We start from the raw sequence: 18,745 nt of genomic DNA on the forward strand, positions 1-18,745 counted from the left end.
ATTTGATGAGAATTTCATGTCAATCACACCTTTAGAAATATATTTACTTAGAAAATTGGTGATGTGCTCAATACTTATTTCACCAGCTCTGTAGGCATGTACGTATATATATATATATATATATATATATATATATATATATATTATATATATATATATATATATATATATACTGCTAAAAAAAATAAAGGGAACACTCAAATAACACATCCTAGATCTGAATGAATGAAATATTCTCATTGAATACTTTGTTCTGTACAAAGTTGAATGTGCTGATAACAAAATCACACAAAAATCATCAATGGAAATCCTGATGAGGTTGCGGATGGTCTCCTGTGGGATCTCCTCCCAGACCTGGAATAAAGCATCCGCCAACTCATGGACAGTCTGTGGCGCAACGTGACGCTGGTGGATGGAGAAAGACATGATATCCCAGATGTGCTCAATCGGATTCAGGTCTGGGGAACGAGCGGGCCCGTCCATAGCCTCAATGTCTTCATCTTGCAGGAACTGCTGACACACTCCAGCCACATGAGGTCTGGCATTGTCCTGCATTAGGAGGAACCCAGGGCCAATCGCACCAGCATATGGTCTCACAAGGGGTCTGAGGATCACATCTCTGTAACTAATGGTAGTCCGGCTACCTCTGGCGAGCAAATGGAGGGCTGTGCGGCCCTCCAAAGAAATGCCACTCCACACCATTACTGACCCACTGCCAAACCGGTCATGCTGAAGGATGTTGCAGGCAGCAGATCGCTCTCCACGGCATCTCCAGACTCTGTCACGTCTGTCACATGTGCTCAGTGTGAACCTGCTTTCATCTGTGAAGAGCACAAGGCGCCAGTGGAGACTTTGCCAATCCTGGTGTTCTGTGGCAAATGCCAAGCATCCTGTACAGTGTTGGGCTGTGAGCACAACCCCCATCTGTGGACGTCGCGCCTTCATACCACCCTCATGGAGTCGGTTTCTAACCGTTTGTGCAGACACATGCACATTTGTGGCCTGCTGGAGGTCATTTTGCAGGGCTCTGGCAGTGCTCCTCCTGTTTCGCCTTGCACAAAGGCTGAGGTAGCGGTCCTGCTGCTGGGTTGTTGCCCTCCTACGGCCCCCTCCACGTCTCCTGGTGTACTGGCCTGTCTCCTGGTAGCACCTCCAGCCTCTGGACACTACGCTGACAGACACAGCAAACCTTCTTGCCACAGCTCGCATTGATGTGCCATCCTGGATGAGCTGCACTACCTGAGCAACTTCTGTGGGTTGTAGAGTCCGTCTCATGCTACCACGAGTGTGAAAGCCCAACCAACATTCAAAAGTGATCAAAACATCAGCCAGAAAGCATTGGTACTGAGATGTGGTCTGTGGTCCCCACCGGCAGTACCACTCCTTTATTGAGGGTGTCTTGATAATTGCCGATAATTTCCATCTATTGTCTATTCCATTTGCACAACAGCATGTGAAATTGATTGTCAATCAGTGTTGCTTCCTAAGTGGACAGTTTGATTTCACAGAACTTTGATTTACTTGGAGTTATATTCTGTTAAGTGTTCCCTTTATTTTTTTGAGCAGTGTATATATATGTATATATATTTTTTTTTTTTTTTCGCTACTGCGGCTTTTTTAGAATCAAACTTTACGTCCTTTCAGGAAGAATTTTCAGTAGGCTCCTTATTTGCAGAGGCAGGAATACAATGACAGGTAACATCTGATAACACAGCATCCACCATGCACAATAGATGATGTCACAGCTGACCCAGTACTCCCCTCTCTTCACATTGGCTTTTGCACATGCTCATTACATGCTTCAATACAAAATCTGTTCACTGCTGCTAATGTACATGTGAATTTCTTGAAAAAAAGAGTAAGTTAGAAAGTAAAAGCCCAATTGGTCACTGTGAAAATTGAAAAATTGCAAATTGTTTTTATTTTTAATACAGACTGTGCTATGTAAAAAAGAATTGCCAAAATGTTTAAAAATACATTGAACACAAAAACCTGAGTTAAACAATAGCCCATTTTCTGATGATAGCTTCCCTTAAGGTATTGATATAGAGAGAGCATTTGTGTCTGATCGGAGTCAGTTCTTTCACTTTGATAAGTAAGGGATATCACAAATTTGTATGAAGAATACCACTTAATGTCACAAATAGCTGTGGTGTGAAAAGGAAAAATCCACTTTGAAACTAAGAACTCCTGATGATCTTAACCCTAGAACGCATGACCATAAAAAACTACATTTTCACATACCTGGGGCCTTTTAGGCCCGTGTGCAAATAACATGGAATAACCCAAACGAAAATGACAAACAACTATATACCTGAGGAATACCTAGAGTTTCAAAATTCTAACTATAGTAATCTTGCAGAAAAGAGAAAACAATTAACAGGGCGGGCCTGCGAGGCCCCAGGTATGCGTTCTAGGGTTAAAGGGAACCTGTCACCAGTTTTAGTTCATATAGGACAAAACTGGTGACAGGTTCCCTTTAAGATCATCAGGAGTCCTTACTTTTAAAGTGGACTTTTTCTTTTCACACCACAGCCACTTGGCACATTAAGTGGTATTCTATCACCTTGTGCAGCGCCTGTACTGAATTCCATAAATGTTTATATAACCCCCTGACTCCCCCTGTAGAACCCCCAAAAAACCTTTTCAAATTCTCTCGCGATGTATGCTAATCCGGTCGGTCCGGCCTGATAAGCGCGGTTTCTGTCTCTCCATCCCCTCCCCCGCTGCTGCTCGCCGTCCTCCTTCTTTACTTGATGTGGAAGACGCCTCGCTGCCGGGCAAAATCTTGCGCCTGCGCACATAAATCACGGCTCATGCCTGATCACTATGCTTTGCCCTACTGCGGGCACAGCCGAAAACATAAGTGTAGAAAACTGGTGACAGGTTCCCTTTAAGGATTTATTTCACATACAGAAAAAAAGCGGTGAGAGTCCTTTGCACAATCTCATTATAAAGAGAAGCCAGGTATAAAATCAATTGAAACTCAATGCAGTGTATTAAATGCATGGTCCCAGTAGCAGAACACAGGAGAATCACACTGTGAATAATTGAACTCCTGCTAATCAATCTGGTGAATAATAGGATGCTCATTATTCATGGGCAATGTTTCAGAGTGATAAATGTCTATCTTACTGGTATTTTAAGGGTCTACTGAGAATGTGGTAATAAGTATGGCTTACTACATTATTCTCCAGCTGCTTAACTATTGAGGCACAGAACAATAGCGTTCTGATTACAAAAGTCCCAATTTCTTGTATGAATGAATCGCACTGGGAATCATTATACTCTTAATAGTTCAATTCATCTATAAAATGAGTAAACAAACTTATAGGAGGCAAATAAGCAAGGCGAAAAAGATTTCATGAGATTATAGAAAAAAGGGGTTTGCTATTCTTCTGCAACAGTACCACTCACGTCCATAGTTCATGCCTGTATTGTAGATCAGTCTCAGGTTATTTGCATATGGTACATTTTAGATGCCAGCGTACCCGCTGAATATTGCCAGAAGTAGACGCTTCAGGACACGGCGGCTTCTTTTTTACTGTAGCGTATTTTTGTTGTGTTTTTTTGATGTTTTTTTGGTAATTTCCGCCAGCAATTTTATATATATATATATATATAAAATACGATACAGGCATGAACTATGGACGTGAGTGGCACTGTTGCAGAAAAATAGCAAACCCCTTTTTTCTGTAATCTCATGAAATCTTTTTCGCCTTGCTTATTTGCCTCCTATAAGTTTGTTTACTCATTTTATAGAAGAATTGAACTATTAAGAGTATAATGATTCCCAGTGCGATTCATATATATATATATATAGTAGGGTTTGGTACTCACTAGGCTGCGGTTGAGGTAGGCACGGAAGCGTTTTCAGCGAAATCCAGGTTGGTTTATTAAAGAGCCTAAACCGCTCAGGAAGCAACACAGCCTTTCCCGGCACAAAGTGGAAACACAAAGTAAAATGTCCATACAACGTTGCGGGTTCACCTGCTCAGGTTAGAGTCCAGTCCTTAGGTCCTAATACAGACCAACACTCTGGAGATCCACATATCTCCAGACACAGACTTTGATGGAGCCATTTGGTCTCCATTTTATTTACACAAAACCACGCCCCGGGGTGGGGATATGTGACCAGTCATTCTCAGCCATCTCTTATGACTGCTCATAAAAACCGCCCTGATACGCCATATTAACCCTCTCAGCACTAAATGTGCTGGAGCATGCTTTCCCGGTTTTACATCACCGAAGCTACTAACCTGGGTGATACATATCTCCCCTCAAGGACCTGACCGGCGGCCATCTTACATACCCCCCCTCTGCCCAAAGCTGGGGGGCTTGGCACCTTCCGCTAACAAACAGTGGACCCTCAACAATGCCATGCAGTTTCCCAGACCTATGCTCTACACGGAAGCTGAAATCCTGAAGAGCTAGGAACCACCTGGTCGCTCAAGCATTGTTCACCTTCTTCTCGCTCATCCACCATAGTGGGGCATGGTCTGACACCAGACTTAACTTCCTGCCTAAGAGGTAGTATCTTACCAGCGCTCACTTGATGGCCAAACATTCCTTCTCCACTATGGAGTAATTTCTTTCACGTCAGCTTCCGGCTTAAATACATTATGGGGTGCTATTCCCCGTTCATCTCTTGTGATGGGAAAGCACCCAGCCCGACATCTGACGCATCCGTCTGGACCACAAACTCCTTCGAGAAATCTAGTACCACCAACACTGGTGGTTTACACAGGGATTGCTTGAGTTCCTGGAAGGCCATCTCGGTTTCTGGAGACCACTTAGCCATAGCCGATTTTGTCCCCGTAAGGAGGTCTGTCAAAGGGGTGGCTGTCATGGCGAAGTTAGGGATGAACCGGTGGTAGTAGCTCAGTATGCGCAGGAACGCTCTGACCTGCTTTTTTGAGAGAAATTGTGGCCAACCCTGGATAGCATCAATTTTATTTATTTTGGACTTTATCACGCCTCTACCGATGACATAGCCCAAATATCTGGCCTCATCCATGCCCATGGCACATTTCTTCGGGTTGATGGAAAACCTCGCCTTCCGTAGAGAATCGAATATCGCCTGGACTTTGCTCAGATGGCTACCCCAATCCTGACTGTAGATCACAATATCATCCAGGTAGGCTGCTGAATACTTCTTGTGGGGAGCCAGGATCCATTCCATGGCTCTCTGTAAGGTGGCTGGTGCTCCTTGCAATCCAAACGGCATCCTGGTGTAATGGAAACACCCATCTGGCGTTGAAAAGGCCGTCTTCTCCTTGGCCTCTTGGGACATAGGAATCCAGCAATACCCTTTTGTGAGGTCAAGGTTGTAATGTACCTGGCCGGCCCTAGTCTTCAATTAGTTCATCTACCCTGGGCAGTGGGTACGAATCAAAATTAGAGACCCCATTCAGTTTCCTATAGTCATTGCAGAACCGCCATTCTCCATTTGGTTTCGGCAATAAGACTATGGTACTGGACTAGCCACTCTTGGACTCTTTCATGAACCCTAGATTCAGCATGCGCTTCACCTCCATCTCGGCGGGCTTCAGGAATCCGATATGGCTTCATATTCACTCGGACATGAGGCTCCGTAAGCACTTCATGCTCTATGACCTGAGTACAGCCTGGTAGATCCGAGAACAGTCCTGTTCCGCTGCAGAAACTCTTGGCATTGTTGCTTCTGGGCACGTGACAGCAACTCTACCACCTTGACTTCCTCCACGTGGGTTTCAGTCTTTGCCACCAAACACGGAGCTTCCACAGGCTCCCTGCCTCGCCATGGCTTAATCAGGTTAACATGGTACACCTGATAGGGCTTCCTTCTCCCTGGTTGGTGGACCCTATAGTTGACATCGGCAACCTTTTCAACCACTTCATAGGGGCCCTGCCACCTGGCCAGGAATTTGCTCTCCACCATAGGTACCAGTACTAGTACCCGATTCCCAGGATTGAAGTGTCTCACCCTCGCCGATCTATTATACACCTTCGACTGCGCCTCTTGTGCTTTGAGGAGGTGTTCTTTCACAATGGGCATCACCTCTGCAATCCTCTCTTGCATCTGGGCCACATGTTTGATTACACTCCTGTGGGGTGTAGACTCCGCCTCCCAGGTCTCCTTTGCTACGTCCAGGAGTCCGCGGGGGTGTCGGCCATATAACAGTTCAAACGGGGAGAACCCAGTAGAGGCCTGTGGGGCTTCTCTAATGGAGAACAGAAGGTACGGCAGTAGACAGTCCCAGTCCCGGCCATCTTTCTCTACGACCTTCTTTAACATGGCCTTCAAGGTTTTATTAAAGCTCTCCACTAAGCCATTTGTCTGGGGGTGATAGACTGAGGTCCTGAGTTGTGTGATTTACAGGGTTTTGTACAACTCCTTCATCACCCTTGACATAAATGGAGTCACTTGGTCCACTAAAATCTCCTTAGGCAACACCATTCTAGAGAGGATGTGGACCAACTCCAGGGCAAGACATTTGGCAGAGGAGTTACGTAGTGGTGCGGCCTTCGGATACCGTGTAGCATAGTCCAGTACCACCAGGATATACTGATGTCCTCTGGGGGACATGACTAGGGGTCCCACTAGATCCATGGCTATGCGATCAAATGGCACCTCAATGATTGGCAACGGCAAAAAGTGGCTATGGAAGTGGGCCACCGGGGAGGTCAGATGGCAGGTGGGACATGACCAACAATAATTTACAATTTCTCGGTGACAACCAGGCCAATAAAACCTCTGGAGGATCCTTCCCTGTGTTTTCTCTACCCCCAGATGACCCCCCAACACATGTGTATGGGCCATATCTAACACCATGCACCTGTACGGCCCTGGCACCAGTAACTGCTTGATTACCTCCCCTCTGAGCTCAGTGACCCGATATAATAACTTCTCATTTACGAAAAATTACAGATATCGGGTGTCAGCCCCCGGCTCTTGAGCAACACCATTCAGGGCAGTGACATTATCAAACGCCCCTTTTAGAGTCAAGTCTCTGAGTTGGGCGGTTCCAAAGTTTCCCCCGGACACCTCCAGCTCAGGGATGTTGGCGTCCGGGGATGCTGCCTCTTCCTCATCCCCAACAAGCACACAAAAAGGAAACCCGGCGGCGGCCTGTGATGAAGTTTCTTTAGGAGCGACCTGGTTGTTGTCCGGACAACCTGGCTTCCTCCCTTTCTCCTACAAGTCCCAAAACAAGGCAAAGTCCTGCCCTATTATCACAGGGTGCAACAGGTCCTTGACTACGCCAACCTCATGGGACTCGGCGCCACAGTTTGTGTCTATGACCACTCAGGCCACAGGGTAGTCCTTAGGATCTCCATGGATACAACGGATGCCGACCTTTTTCCCCGAACCAGTTGATGAGGAACTGCGGCCCCCACTAAGGTTACCAAACTCCCCGAGTCTAACAGAGCAGTCACTTGCACTCCATTTACTGATATGATGCACACCTGCGGTCCCTCGCCTGGTTGAGGGACAGCACTGCAGGCAGGATATGCAAAGTATGAGCAGTGCCATCCTGTGCTGCAGTCCATTGGCTCGTTGGTCATGGGGCAACGGGCGGCTATGTGACCTGGGGTGTGACATCTCCAACATACTACGCTATTGGGCGGGACCTTTGGCAGCAACTCAGAACCCTCCTGGGCTCTAGGACGACCCCCAGACGTGGCTCTAGTTCCCCTCTTTTGGGTGTCTGCCCCCCTTTTGTGAACCACAGTATGGAGACGCTATGACCCCTGACTTCCTCAAGGAACTCTCCACCGCCTGGTACCTTTCTACCAACCCCACCAGGTCATCGGCATTACGGGGATCTCCCTGGACCACCCAGGCTTGCACTGTCCTCAGCAGGGAATATATGAATCTGTCCATGACGACCCTCTCCACCATCTGCGCTGGGGAGGAAGATTCAGGTTGCAACAACTTTTGGACCAGGTATAGGAGATCGAACATTTGGGACCGGGGAGGTTTGTCACTGCAATAGGCCCAGTGGTGCACCTGTTGCGCCCTGACAGTCAGTCACTCCTAAGAGTGCCAAGATCTCCATTTTTAATTTGGCGTACTCTTTTGCGTCCAGCAAGGCCAAGTCATAATAGGCTTTTTGCTGCCCGCCTGTTAAATATTGCGCCAAAACCTCCGCCCGCTGCTCCGGAGGCAATTTCTCCCGCTCTGCTATCATCTCAAAGACCTTGGCTAGCAGTTCCATCTACTGCTTGTGCTGCTGTTGCTGCATCTGCTGCTGCTTCTGTTGATGCTGTTGCTGCTGTTGTCATTGCTGCTGTTGTTGATGCTACTGGAGGTTAGCCTGCACCAGTTGCTTTATCAGCTCCTCCATGCTGCCGGACGTCCCTTGCTGGCTGGCGGCCTTCACCCAGGACATAAACGGTTTTCTGTAGCAGTCACTCTGCCCCTTGGGATTCGTGCCCGCATACTCCACCAATTATAGGATTTTGTACTCACTTGGATACGGTTGAGGTAGGCACAGAAGCGTTTTCAGTGAAATCCAGGCTGGTTTATTAAACAGCATAAACCGCTCAGGAAGCAAAACAAAAAACACAGCCTTTCCCGGTACAAAGAGGAAACACAACTTAAAATGTCCATACAACGTTGCGGGTTCACCCGCTCAGGTTAGACTCCAGTCCTTAGGTCTTAACATAGACCAACACTCTGGAGATCCACACATCTCCAGACACAGACTCTGACTGAGCCATTTGGTCTCCATTTTATTTACAGAAAACCATTCCATGGGGTGGGGATATGTGAGCAGTCATTCCCATCCATCTCTTATGACTGCTCGTAAAAAACGGCCCTGATACGCTCTATTAACCCTATCAGCACTAAATGCGCTAAAGCATGCTTTCCCAGTTTTACATCACCGAAGCTACCAACCTGGGTGATACATATCTCAAGGACCTGACCGGCGGCACCATAGAATATATATACATATATATATATTTATATATATACACTGGGTACGGAAAGTATTCAGACCCCTTTCAAATTTTTCACTCTTTGTTTCATTGCAACCATTTGGTAAATTCTAAAAAGTTCATTTTTTCTCATTAAAATACACTCTGCACCCAATCTTGACTGAAAAAAAACAGAAATGTTTGCAATTTTTTTCCCATTATTCTGTATGGAGGACTATGTGGGGCCATTATTCTGTATGGGGGACTATGTGGGCCCATTATACTGTTTGGAGGACTATGTGGTGCTCATAATACTGTATGGAGGACTATGTGGGCCCATTATACTCTATGGAGGACTATGTGGGGCCCATTATTCTGTATGGAGGACATTGTGGGGCCCATTATTCTGTATGGAGGAACGTGTGGGGCCCATTATACTCTATACTGGTTGGCCTGCGACTTTATCCAAGTTTTCATTTTGGCCCTCTGTGTGTTTTGAGTTTGACAACAGGAGACAGGAAGTGTTGTGCTCCAGAAGCATCCAGCAACTAGAGGGGTTAACACAGTCACAGGAGGCAGGGAGTGTTTTAGAAGAGCCCCAGGGGGATTGTGGGGAAGTTGTTTACTGTCTGGCTGGAGCCGAAGAGAAAGGTGGTGTGCGTGATCTGTATCTCACAGAAGCACCCCTGCAAGTGAAAAGGATTCAATTCGGGAGTGAAGCTAAGCACAGTTTAGGTACAGTTCCTGAACTAGCAGTACAGAGTATTATCAGGCAGAAAGATAAGGACTGGAAGAAATGGTGTCACAGGGATCATCTCCCTCAGCAAACCCCCCCCCCCCTCCTCCATCTCACTGTGCTGTAAAGAATGCTGTGTTCATTAATGTGCCTTTGCATTAGAACTGTGCTGTCCTGTACTAATGGGAAGACTGTGAACTGCTGTGCTACTAAGGAAACTGTACTGTTTGTCACTGGAGCCTGTTGCTCATAAGACTTAACTTGCACTGGCTGTGCAGCTTATTATTAAATGCTACTGTTCTACCGTTTATGAGGACTTTTGTCAAGTGTGTCTGGTCAGCAAGTGAAACAACCTATGTGTCTGTGCCTGAGGGTCAATACCTCTGTGTGCCTGAGAGAAGCTGCAGCACATGGTCTATGGTCGCCCTGAGTAACGGTTCCCCCAGGATTCCAAAGAATTCATGTAACCTGTCTCGCACCTATCTGAACCTAGCAGTGTGCGTGCAACATATACTTAGGGAGATTTTCCCAACAAATACATTAAAGTTCCTGTAGACTCCAATAGACTAGATGGAGGTCAAAAGTGTATTCTGTATTTGCTGTTCTTTGGTCAAACATGTTTTATTTGATGTAGTGCGCTGCAAGCGAGGAGACCGGTGTATTCATGAGCCCTAGGCTCCCCCCATATACTGCGGCTGATAGATTTCTATCTATGCACAATCCAGAATACAAAAGTTGGCTGACAGCACCAGCTAATGGAGGGCGCCCCTTCAGAGTCCCAAGGAACCCACTTGGAATAAACACGTAGTAGAGGAGCCAAGGAACAGCATCCAGTCCAGGGCGTAGAATCAAATTCTTGTTTTTATATTTAATGGCAGAATAAAGACAAGAATTTGATTCTACACCCTGGACTGGATGCTGTTCCTTTGCTCCTCTTCTATCTATGCACAGTAATAAAGGGAGCACTTTTGACCGTGAGCAAGGTGTGGCGTGAGACTGTACATACGGCAGACTTCAAGTTCATTTCGCCCACTGTGAGTTATCACAAATAAAATGTAGTTTTGGACAAACTTAAGTAAATCCTTAAAAACAGACACACGGTTGAAATCAGCATGAAAATCACTACTGTCTGCTGCCCCAGAGAGGTGACAGGTCCACCATAACTTACATCTCCTTGATAAATAAGGTAATGCTAAAATCCATCTGTCCAACTCTTGGGGGTAACATAATAACCAGGCTACATCACCTCCTACTTGATAATAGTTCAATAGTAAATAACTTCCTTCAGATTTGGAGCCCCAACATCTAATCATAAAAGTCTTAAGCACAAAATGAAGCTAACACATGGCACATCTTGGAGGCATACAGCTAGCCATCTTCTGGTCTACTGGCCACATCACAAACTCCCTAATTCCTAATCTACCTCCATCTCATATACAACTTCCCAACCAGACTTTTCTTCTAATTTCTTTTATATAATCTTATATAAACTCAAAACTGGCTGTGCAGCTTTTACAAGAGGAAAATCGGCAACATTGTGTATATAACTATATGCCATTGCTTTATACTTAGACAGAAAAGGTGCTGATAATGGACAACTGGCCCAGCAATGTACAATGAGTCACCACTGGAATACACCTGGTGCCCATAGGAGAATAAGATCTCAGAGAAACATAGCAATTGGTTCTGTACATGATATCTGGTTATTCTACTAAAATATCCATTTAAGACTTACCCTCACTAAGTCCGTGTAACCAGTTTCTCGTGTAGTCCACCATGCCTGGGCTTTTAGTCCATCCACATTGTAAAGAGACCTTTGCCAGACAGAGGCAAAGTGGCCCTTCTTGTGTCCAGCTTCGTACCAAGTATATGCCTGATAAAAAAGTGTAACATTTCAGAGTTCTAGAATTGTTAGATTTAGGGAGGAATAGAAAACAAATAGGACTATGTTAGCATTCAACTACTTGACAGATCAGATTTACCGCTACTGAATGCAGCAAATTAAAGGGAACCTATCACCAGAGAAAACGCTATTAACCTGTAGATATGGGGTTAATCTGCAGGTTGTAAAATTATTAAAGGGAATCTGTCACCCCCTGGGAGATATCAGACCTCTACTATGGGCATACAGGTTATAGAAAAGTAAATCTATACATACCTGTATGGCCCATAGTAGAGGTCTGATTGCAGAGAAAAGTGTTTTTATCACCTCTGTTTTCCACAGGCTTGGAGTCCCCCGGACGCCTAGAAATCCCCGCCTATCTGTTTATTAGTCCCTAAAATCCCCGCCTATATGCTTAGTTACCATATTCTCCCCCTCCTCTGTGCTCCCTGAATGCCCGGGCATGCGCAAAGCGCATATTGGCCTGTAGAGAGCGAGCGCGCTGTTGGCCTGTGGAAATCAGAGGTGATAAAAACACTTTTCTCTGCAATCAAACCTCTACTATGCACCATACAGGTAGGTATACATTTACTTTTCTATAACCTGTATGCCCATAGTAGAGGTCTGATAACTCCAAAGTGGTGACAGATTCCCTTTAACCTGCCCGGAGCCTGCACTTAGCTGAAAGCTGCAGGGAGAAAATGAACTTTAATCTACGTGGCAGAGTTCCAGTTTCAGTCAATGGGGCGGCGCCGATGCGGGTTCAGTCACCGCTCTGAGAATACAGAGAGATGGCTGTAACCGTGCCCCGAGCCCTGACTGGCTGTCGGCCCCAATGCAGAGCAGCTGTCAGACAAGGCTGGTAGCGCGGTTACAGCGGCCGCTCTGTATTCTCAGAGCGGTGACTGAACCCGCACTGGTGCCGCCCCTGTGATTGAAACCCAAACAATGTGGGGAGAATAAAGTACATTTTCTCCCTGCAGCGTTTGGCTAAGTGCAGGCGCCGGGCAGGTTAGTAACGCTATTAACCAGAAAAATAACCCCATATCTGCAGATTAATAGCATTTTTTTCTGGTGACAGGTTCCCTTTAAAGAAGAACTCCAAACAAAATTTTAATTTCAAAACTGTCCTAATTACTTGTCCTATCAGTGTCCCTCTGGTGCTTTTCCTCCCCATGTGACCGGCAAATAGACTACGCGGCCCCCACAGGAGTTTAACTGAAGGGAGTAGCTCTGCCCCACACAGCAGTCACTTTGCGAGCCAGCAAAGAAGAGGAGCGTTGGACTAATTACTGATTATACTTATAACCTATGGTGCACAAATATAACACAAGGCTATAGGAGTATGAGACACTGTATAAATATGAGATACTGTATGCTTATGACAAATTGGGCATTGTGATGTTGTATAACTGCTGACTTAAAGGGGTATGCCCATCTCCAAGATCCTATCCCAATATGTAGTAGTTATAATAATAATAATAATAATATTAGCAAATGCCTCCAATTAGAAATGTAGTATAGTTTTTAAGATTCGCTATGTCTCTTTCCTCATGTGCAGGGCATTGCAGGACCTTAGGTATCCATGGTTACAGCCACTAACAGCTAGCTAACTGTCACTATACGAGTGGATGTAACCATGGATACCTAGGCTACTGCAATGCCCTGCACATGGGGTAAGTGACATAGTGAATCTGAAGAACTATACTACATTGCTAATTGCTAATATTATTATTATTACACCTACTACATACTGGGACAGGATCTCGGAGATGGGAATACCCCTTTAATTATTTGTGTTGTTTGTGTATGGTTATTTGCCCTGTGTATGGTACTATTACTGACATTTTTTTAATGAACTAATTTGCCCATTTTTGGCAAAACTCAAAGGAATTATGCTGTAGTGGCTATATTGGACATAAATGATTTTGCAACCTCAGTGGCTACTGGCTGCTACAATTACATTCCTTATATTGGTCTTTTTGGGGTCCTTTTTCTCTATCTACTTGGATTATAGCACTTTTTTCCTGCAGGGCATAATAGGGCTTACCATGGCCAGCCTACAGTGAGAGGGGTGCCATTTGCGACATTAGGGTGCCAACCTCCATGGCAAGGCAGGGGCAGGATTAGAGTTAGAGTAGAGTTATTAATCACCCCAACTGGCCCATTTCCTCTTTTTCTGGCTAATTTTTGCTGTACAGTGTATTTTTTTAAAAAATAATGGATAGCGATTTTTGTACCTTTTTTATTTATTAACTGTGGCTTCTACTCGCATTTACATATTGCATAATGTGGTTTTAAATGGTAATAATAAAGGTTTATATTTTAATTTTTGTGAGCCAAAGAAGAGCAGCGCTCATGTAGACTCGGAATGGCACAGTGATCGGTAAGTCTATAAGACGCCCCCATTACTAACCCCATAGTGAAAGTGAAAAAAAACACCAACACCCAGAATAAAATCTTTTAATTGAAATAAACACACAATACTTTAATATCCTAAATTAAACTCTACTTACCGTCACGCCCATTCCAGCTGAAGCCAACGATCTCCTGCAATAAAAGTAAAATAATTAACCAACCTCATCCTTACCTTTCCATGGTTCCCACGTTGGCTTCAGTTCTGCTACATTGAGATGACAGGCTGTATCGTAGCAGAACGCTGCCATCCAGCTTGCCATGCCACAGAGATACTGAGAAGCGCAGGCATGCTTGCGCTCCTCAGTGTCTGGCTGTGACGGCATCCAGATGAACTCGGCTCACCTCATGCACGTCACTGACAGTGTGGGAGAATTCTCCTGCTCAAGCGGTGACGTCATTTGCCGACACCGCATGCGCAGGAGAATTCTCCCACGCTGTTAGTGACGTGCATGAGGTGAGCCGAGTTCATCTGGATGCCGTCACAGCCAGACACTGAGGAGCGCAAGGCTTCTCAGTGTCTCTGCGGCATGGCAAGCTGGATGGCAGCGTTCTGCTACGATACAGCCTGTCATCTCAATGTAGCAGAGCTGAAGCCATTGTGGGAACCATGGAAAGGTAAGGATGAGGTTGGTTAATTATTTTACCTTTATTGCAGGAGATCGTTGGCTTCATCTGGAATGGGCGTGGTCGTAAGTAGAGTTTAATTTAGAGTATTAAAGTATTGTGTGTTTATTTCAATTAAAAGATTTTATTCTGGGTGTTGGTGTTTTTTTTCCACTTTCACTATGGGGTTAGTAATGGGGACGTCTTATAGACGCCTCCCCATTACTAACCTGGGCTTGATGTCAGCTGGCATTATAAACTGACATCAACCCCAGCCCTATTACCCCACTGCCACCGCTACAGGGCAGTGGGAAGAGCGAGGCTAAGTGCCAGAATTGGCGCATCCTATAGATGCGCCATTTCTGGGGCGGCTGAGGGCTGGTGTTTCTAGCCTGGGAGGAGGCCAATATTCACGGCACCCTTCCTGGGCTATTAATATCAGCCCCCAGCTGTCCGCCTAGCCTTTGCTAGCTATTAAAATATAGGGGACTCCACGTCATTTTTTTTTTCAGTCCCCCATTTTAATAGCTAGTAAAGGCTAGGTATTCAGCTGGGGGCTGATATTAGTAGCGTAGGAAGCTATGTGGGTATTACCCCCTTCCCAGGCTTCAAACATCTGCCCCAGCTGTCTGCTTAACCTCCGCTAGAGACTAAAATTACGGGGGACCCCACGCCAATTTTTTTTTTAATAAATCCTTGATTTTAACACTAAATGACAAGTACAGTAACCAACACTGTCACTGTACTTATTATACATGTGACCGACATGTTTCTATCTATCTAATCTATGTGTGATGCTCTATTCTTTCTGTTATAAATTGTCGGGTACCGGTGTTATAACTGTATGCGGCTGCTGAATTGCCGGCTTTTTTAAAGAGACGGGTGCATGAAAATCAGAGGGTACTAGTGTGTTCCCAGTGCCCTGCTATGCTTTTCATGCACCCTCCTATATACCCCGCCTGCCTGTCTGCCTATATATTCTGCCTGCCTGCTTGACATGCTTCATTGAGCACTGTTCGCATTGATTTGGGCAATTTTGACCTTCTGCAGACTGCCGGGGGGGACCGCCAGAAAAATGCTCGAGTTTCCCTTAGACTTACATTGGGCTTGTTGCTCGGGTCGAGCACCCGAGTATTCCAATGTGCTCGACCCGAGCATCGAGCACCCGAGCATTTTAGTGCTCGCTCATCATCACTAGTAAGGTGCACATCTGAATATACTACATCACATTTGACTCTGTATCCAGAATAGTCTCTATTGATACGGCATTATTAAGTCCTTTAGTATTAGTGAATGGTCATTGCGTGGTATACGGGGTATATACACATGATATGACATCTTCCATTTTAGGCACTAGCATCTTTATACATAGGGGATGTTTACTATGGTTACACCTCTTGCCACGTTATGGCCTTTCTATTCATTGTCACTAGAGGGGATTGTGATATAGTATGTATCTAGCTGTGATGTAACACCTCTCATACCCGGTATGTGTTTGTGGATTACTCACTATAAGTACCTGTGCCGTTGCTATTGGTGACTGGTTTTATTTGTATGTATTTTTGCCTATTTATGTCATATTTGTTTAAATACATTTTCTACTTCTTTGATATATTTTGGGCCTATGACTCTGTCTCTTGTAGGAATTAGCTGTTTTAGAGTGTCCCTGGGTATTTCCCCTTCCAGCCTGTGATTCTTAGGCATTTGGCTGGCTTTATACATGTATACATATTTTGAATATGTTTCAGATGATACTGACTTAATGAATGAATAATTATTGGAAACCCGCCTGGTCATACCTGAGGTCACACGAGTCCTCTTTGGCTGATGGATTCTTCATATTGTGTAAAACAGTTGAGGATATTTTTTTTTGAGATTTGCATCAATCAAAATCACAAATTGTTTCAATTAGCCGGTCCCAATGAATTAAAAAAATGCAACACATTGAATTTGCATTAAATCTATTGTCTCATCTCTAATAGTCAACCATCTACCGGAACTAGGAGGTGTCTGCAGTAGGGCAGTCTAAAGGCTTTAGGCAGGAACTATATGGAACCTTACACATCAATTTTCACATGATGGTTGCAGTACACAGAAGTGTTTACAGTTGCATGAAATCTATGTATCCTTTCGGTCTGCAGTTGTAGCTTGAAACTGTTACAATTGTAAATTTGCACTCGTCTCCCAGCAGCCTCAGTAATTGTGAAGGTGTCATAACTAGTGTTGAGCGATACCTTCCGATATCAGGAAATATCGTATCGGATTGGATCGGGCCGATACTCAAAAAGTATCGAATATCGCCGATTCCGATACCGGAAACCAATGCAAGTCAATGGGACACTAATATCGGAATGAAAATAAACCCTTTCTTTCCTTGTAGGTTAATTCTACATGAAGTAAAACAACTAGGAATAATGTAGAATGTATTACATGAAAAGCCGGCAATTCAGCAGCGGCATACACCGGTACCCGACAATTTAGAACAGAAAGAATAGAGCTTCACACATAGATTAGATAGATAGAAACATGTCAGTCACATATATATGAAGTATAGTGACAGTGTTGGTTACTGTACTTGTCATTTAGTGTAAAGGATTTATATAAAAAAAATAATAGTGTTTTCATGCACCGTCTCTTTAAGAAAGCCGGCCGGCAATTCAGGATCTGTACCCGACAATTTAGAATAGAAGGAATAGAGAATCATACATAGATTAGATAGATAGAAACATGTCAGTCACATATATATGAAGTACAGTGATAGTGTTGATTACTGTACTTGTCATTTAGTGTTAAAATAAAGGATTTATTTAAAAAAAAATTGGCGTGGGGTTCCCCTTAATTTTAGTCTCTAGCGGAGGTTAAGCAGATGGCTGGGGCAGATGTTTGAAGCCTGGGAAGGGGGTAATACCCACGGAGCTTCCCAGGCTACTAATATCAGCCCCCAGCTGAATACCTAGCCTTTACTAGCTATTAAAATGGGGGACCCCCCCAAAAAAATGACGTGGGGTCCCCCCTATTTTAATAGCTAGCAAAGGCTAGGCAGACAGCTGGGGGCTGATATTAATAGCCCAGGAAGGGAGCCATGAATATTGGCCCCCTCCCAGGCTAGAAACGCCAGCCGTCAGCCGCCCCAGAAATGGCGCATCCATAGGATGCGCCAATTCTGGCACTTAGCCTCGCTCTTCCCACTGCCCTGTAGCGGTGGCAGTGGGGTAATAGGGCTGGGGTTGATGTCAGCTTATAATGCCAGCTGACATCAAGCCCAGGTTAGTAATGGAGAGGCGTCTATAACACACCCCCATTACTAAACCCATAGTCAAAGTTAAAAAAAACACAAACACCCAGAATAAAGTCCTTTAATTGAAATAAACACACAATTCTTTATTGTTCTAAATTAAACCATACTTACCGTCACGCCCATTCCAGCTGAAGCCAACGATCTCCTGCAATAAAAGAAAAATAATAAAGCAACCTCATCCTTACCTTTCCATGGTTCCCACGACGGCTCCAGCTCTGCTACATCGAGATGACAGGCTGGACCGCAGCAGAACGCTGCCATCCAGCCTGTCATCCCGCAGACACTGAGAAGCGCAGGCATGCTTGCGCTCCTCAGTGTCTCTCTGTGACGGCATCCAGATGAGCCGACAATGAACTCGGCTCACCTCATGCACGTCACTGACAGCGTGGGAGAATTCTCACGCTGAAGCGCTGAGTGCAGGAGAATTTTCCCACGCTGTCAGTGACGTGCATGAGGTGAGCCGAGTTCATTGGACATGACCTCACCTCATGCACGTCACTGACAGCGTGGGAAAATTCTCCTGCACTCAGCGCTTCAGAGTGAGAATTTCCCCACGCTGTCAGTGACGTGCATGAGGTGAGCTCATGTCCAATGAACTCAGCTCACTTCATGTACGTCACTGACAGCGTGGGAGAATTCTCACGCTGAAGCGCTGAGTGCAGGAGAATTTTCCCACGCTGTCAGTGACGTGCATGAGGTGAGCTGAGTTCATTGGACATGAACTCGGCTCATCTTTATGCCGTCACAGAGAGACACTGAGGAGCGCAAGCATGCCTGCGCTTCTCAGTGTCTGCGGGATGACAGGCTGGATGCCAGCGTTCTGCTGCGGTCCAGCCTGTCATCTCGATGTAGCAGAGCTGAAGCTGTCGTGGGATCCATGGGAAGGTAAGGATGAGGTTGGTTT

General features: G+C 45.2%; 1 protein-coding gene across 7 annotated transcripts in view; it reads right to left on the minus strand.

Moving 5' to 3' along the window:
• Positions 1-18,745, minus strand: part of ASPH (aspartate beta-hydroxylase) — a 223,493-nt gene that overhangs the window by 32,934 nt on the left and 171,814 nt on the right. For all 7 annotated transcript variants that reach the window (XM_073679343.1, XM_073679342.1, XM_073679345.1 and 4 more), the window contains one exon: positions 11,376-11,513. In XM_073679343.1, coding sequence (XP_073535444.1) covers positions 11,376-11,513 — 138 coding nt within the window. The remainder of the gene's footprint in view (positions 1-11,375; positions 11,514-18,745) is intronic.

Source organism: Phyllobates terribilis, unplaced genomic scaffold, assembly GCF_046119375.1.
Source record: "Phyllobates terribilis strain yellow unplaced genomic scaffold, ASM4611937v1 Scaffold_4__5_contigs__length_816908805, whole genome shotgun sequence".
NCBI lineage: Eukaryota > Metazoa > Chordata > Amphibia > Anura > Dendrobatidae > Phyllobates > Phyllobates terribilis.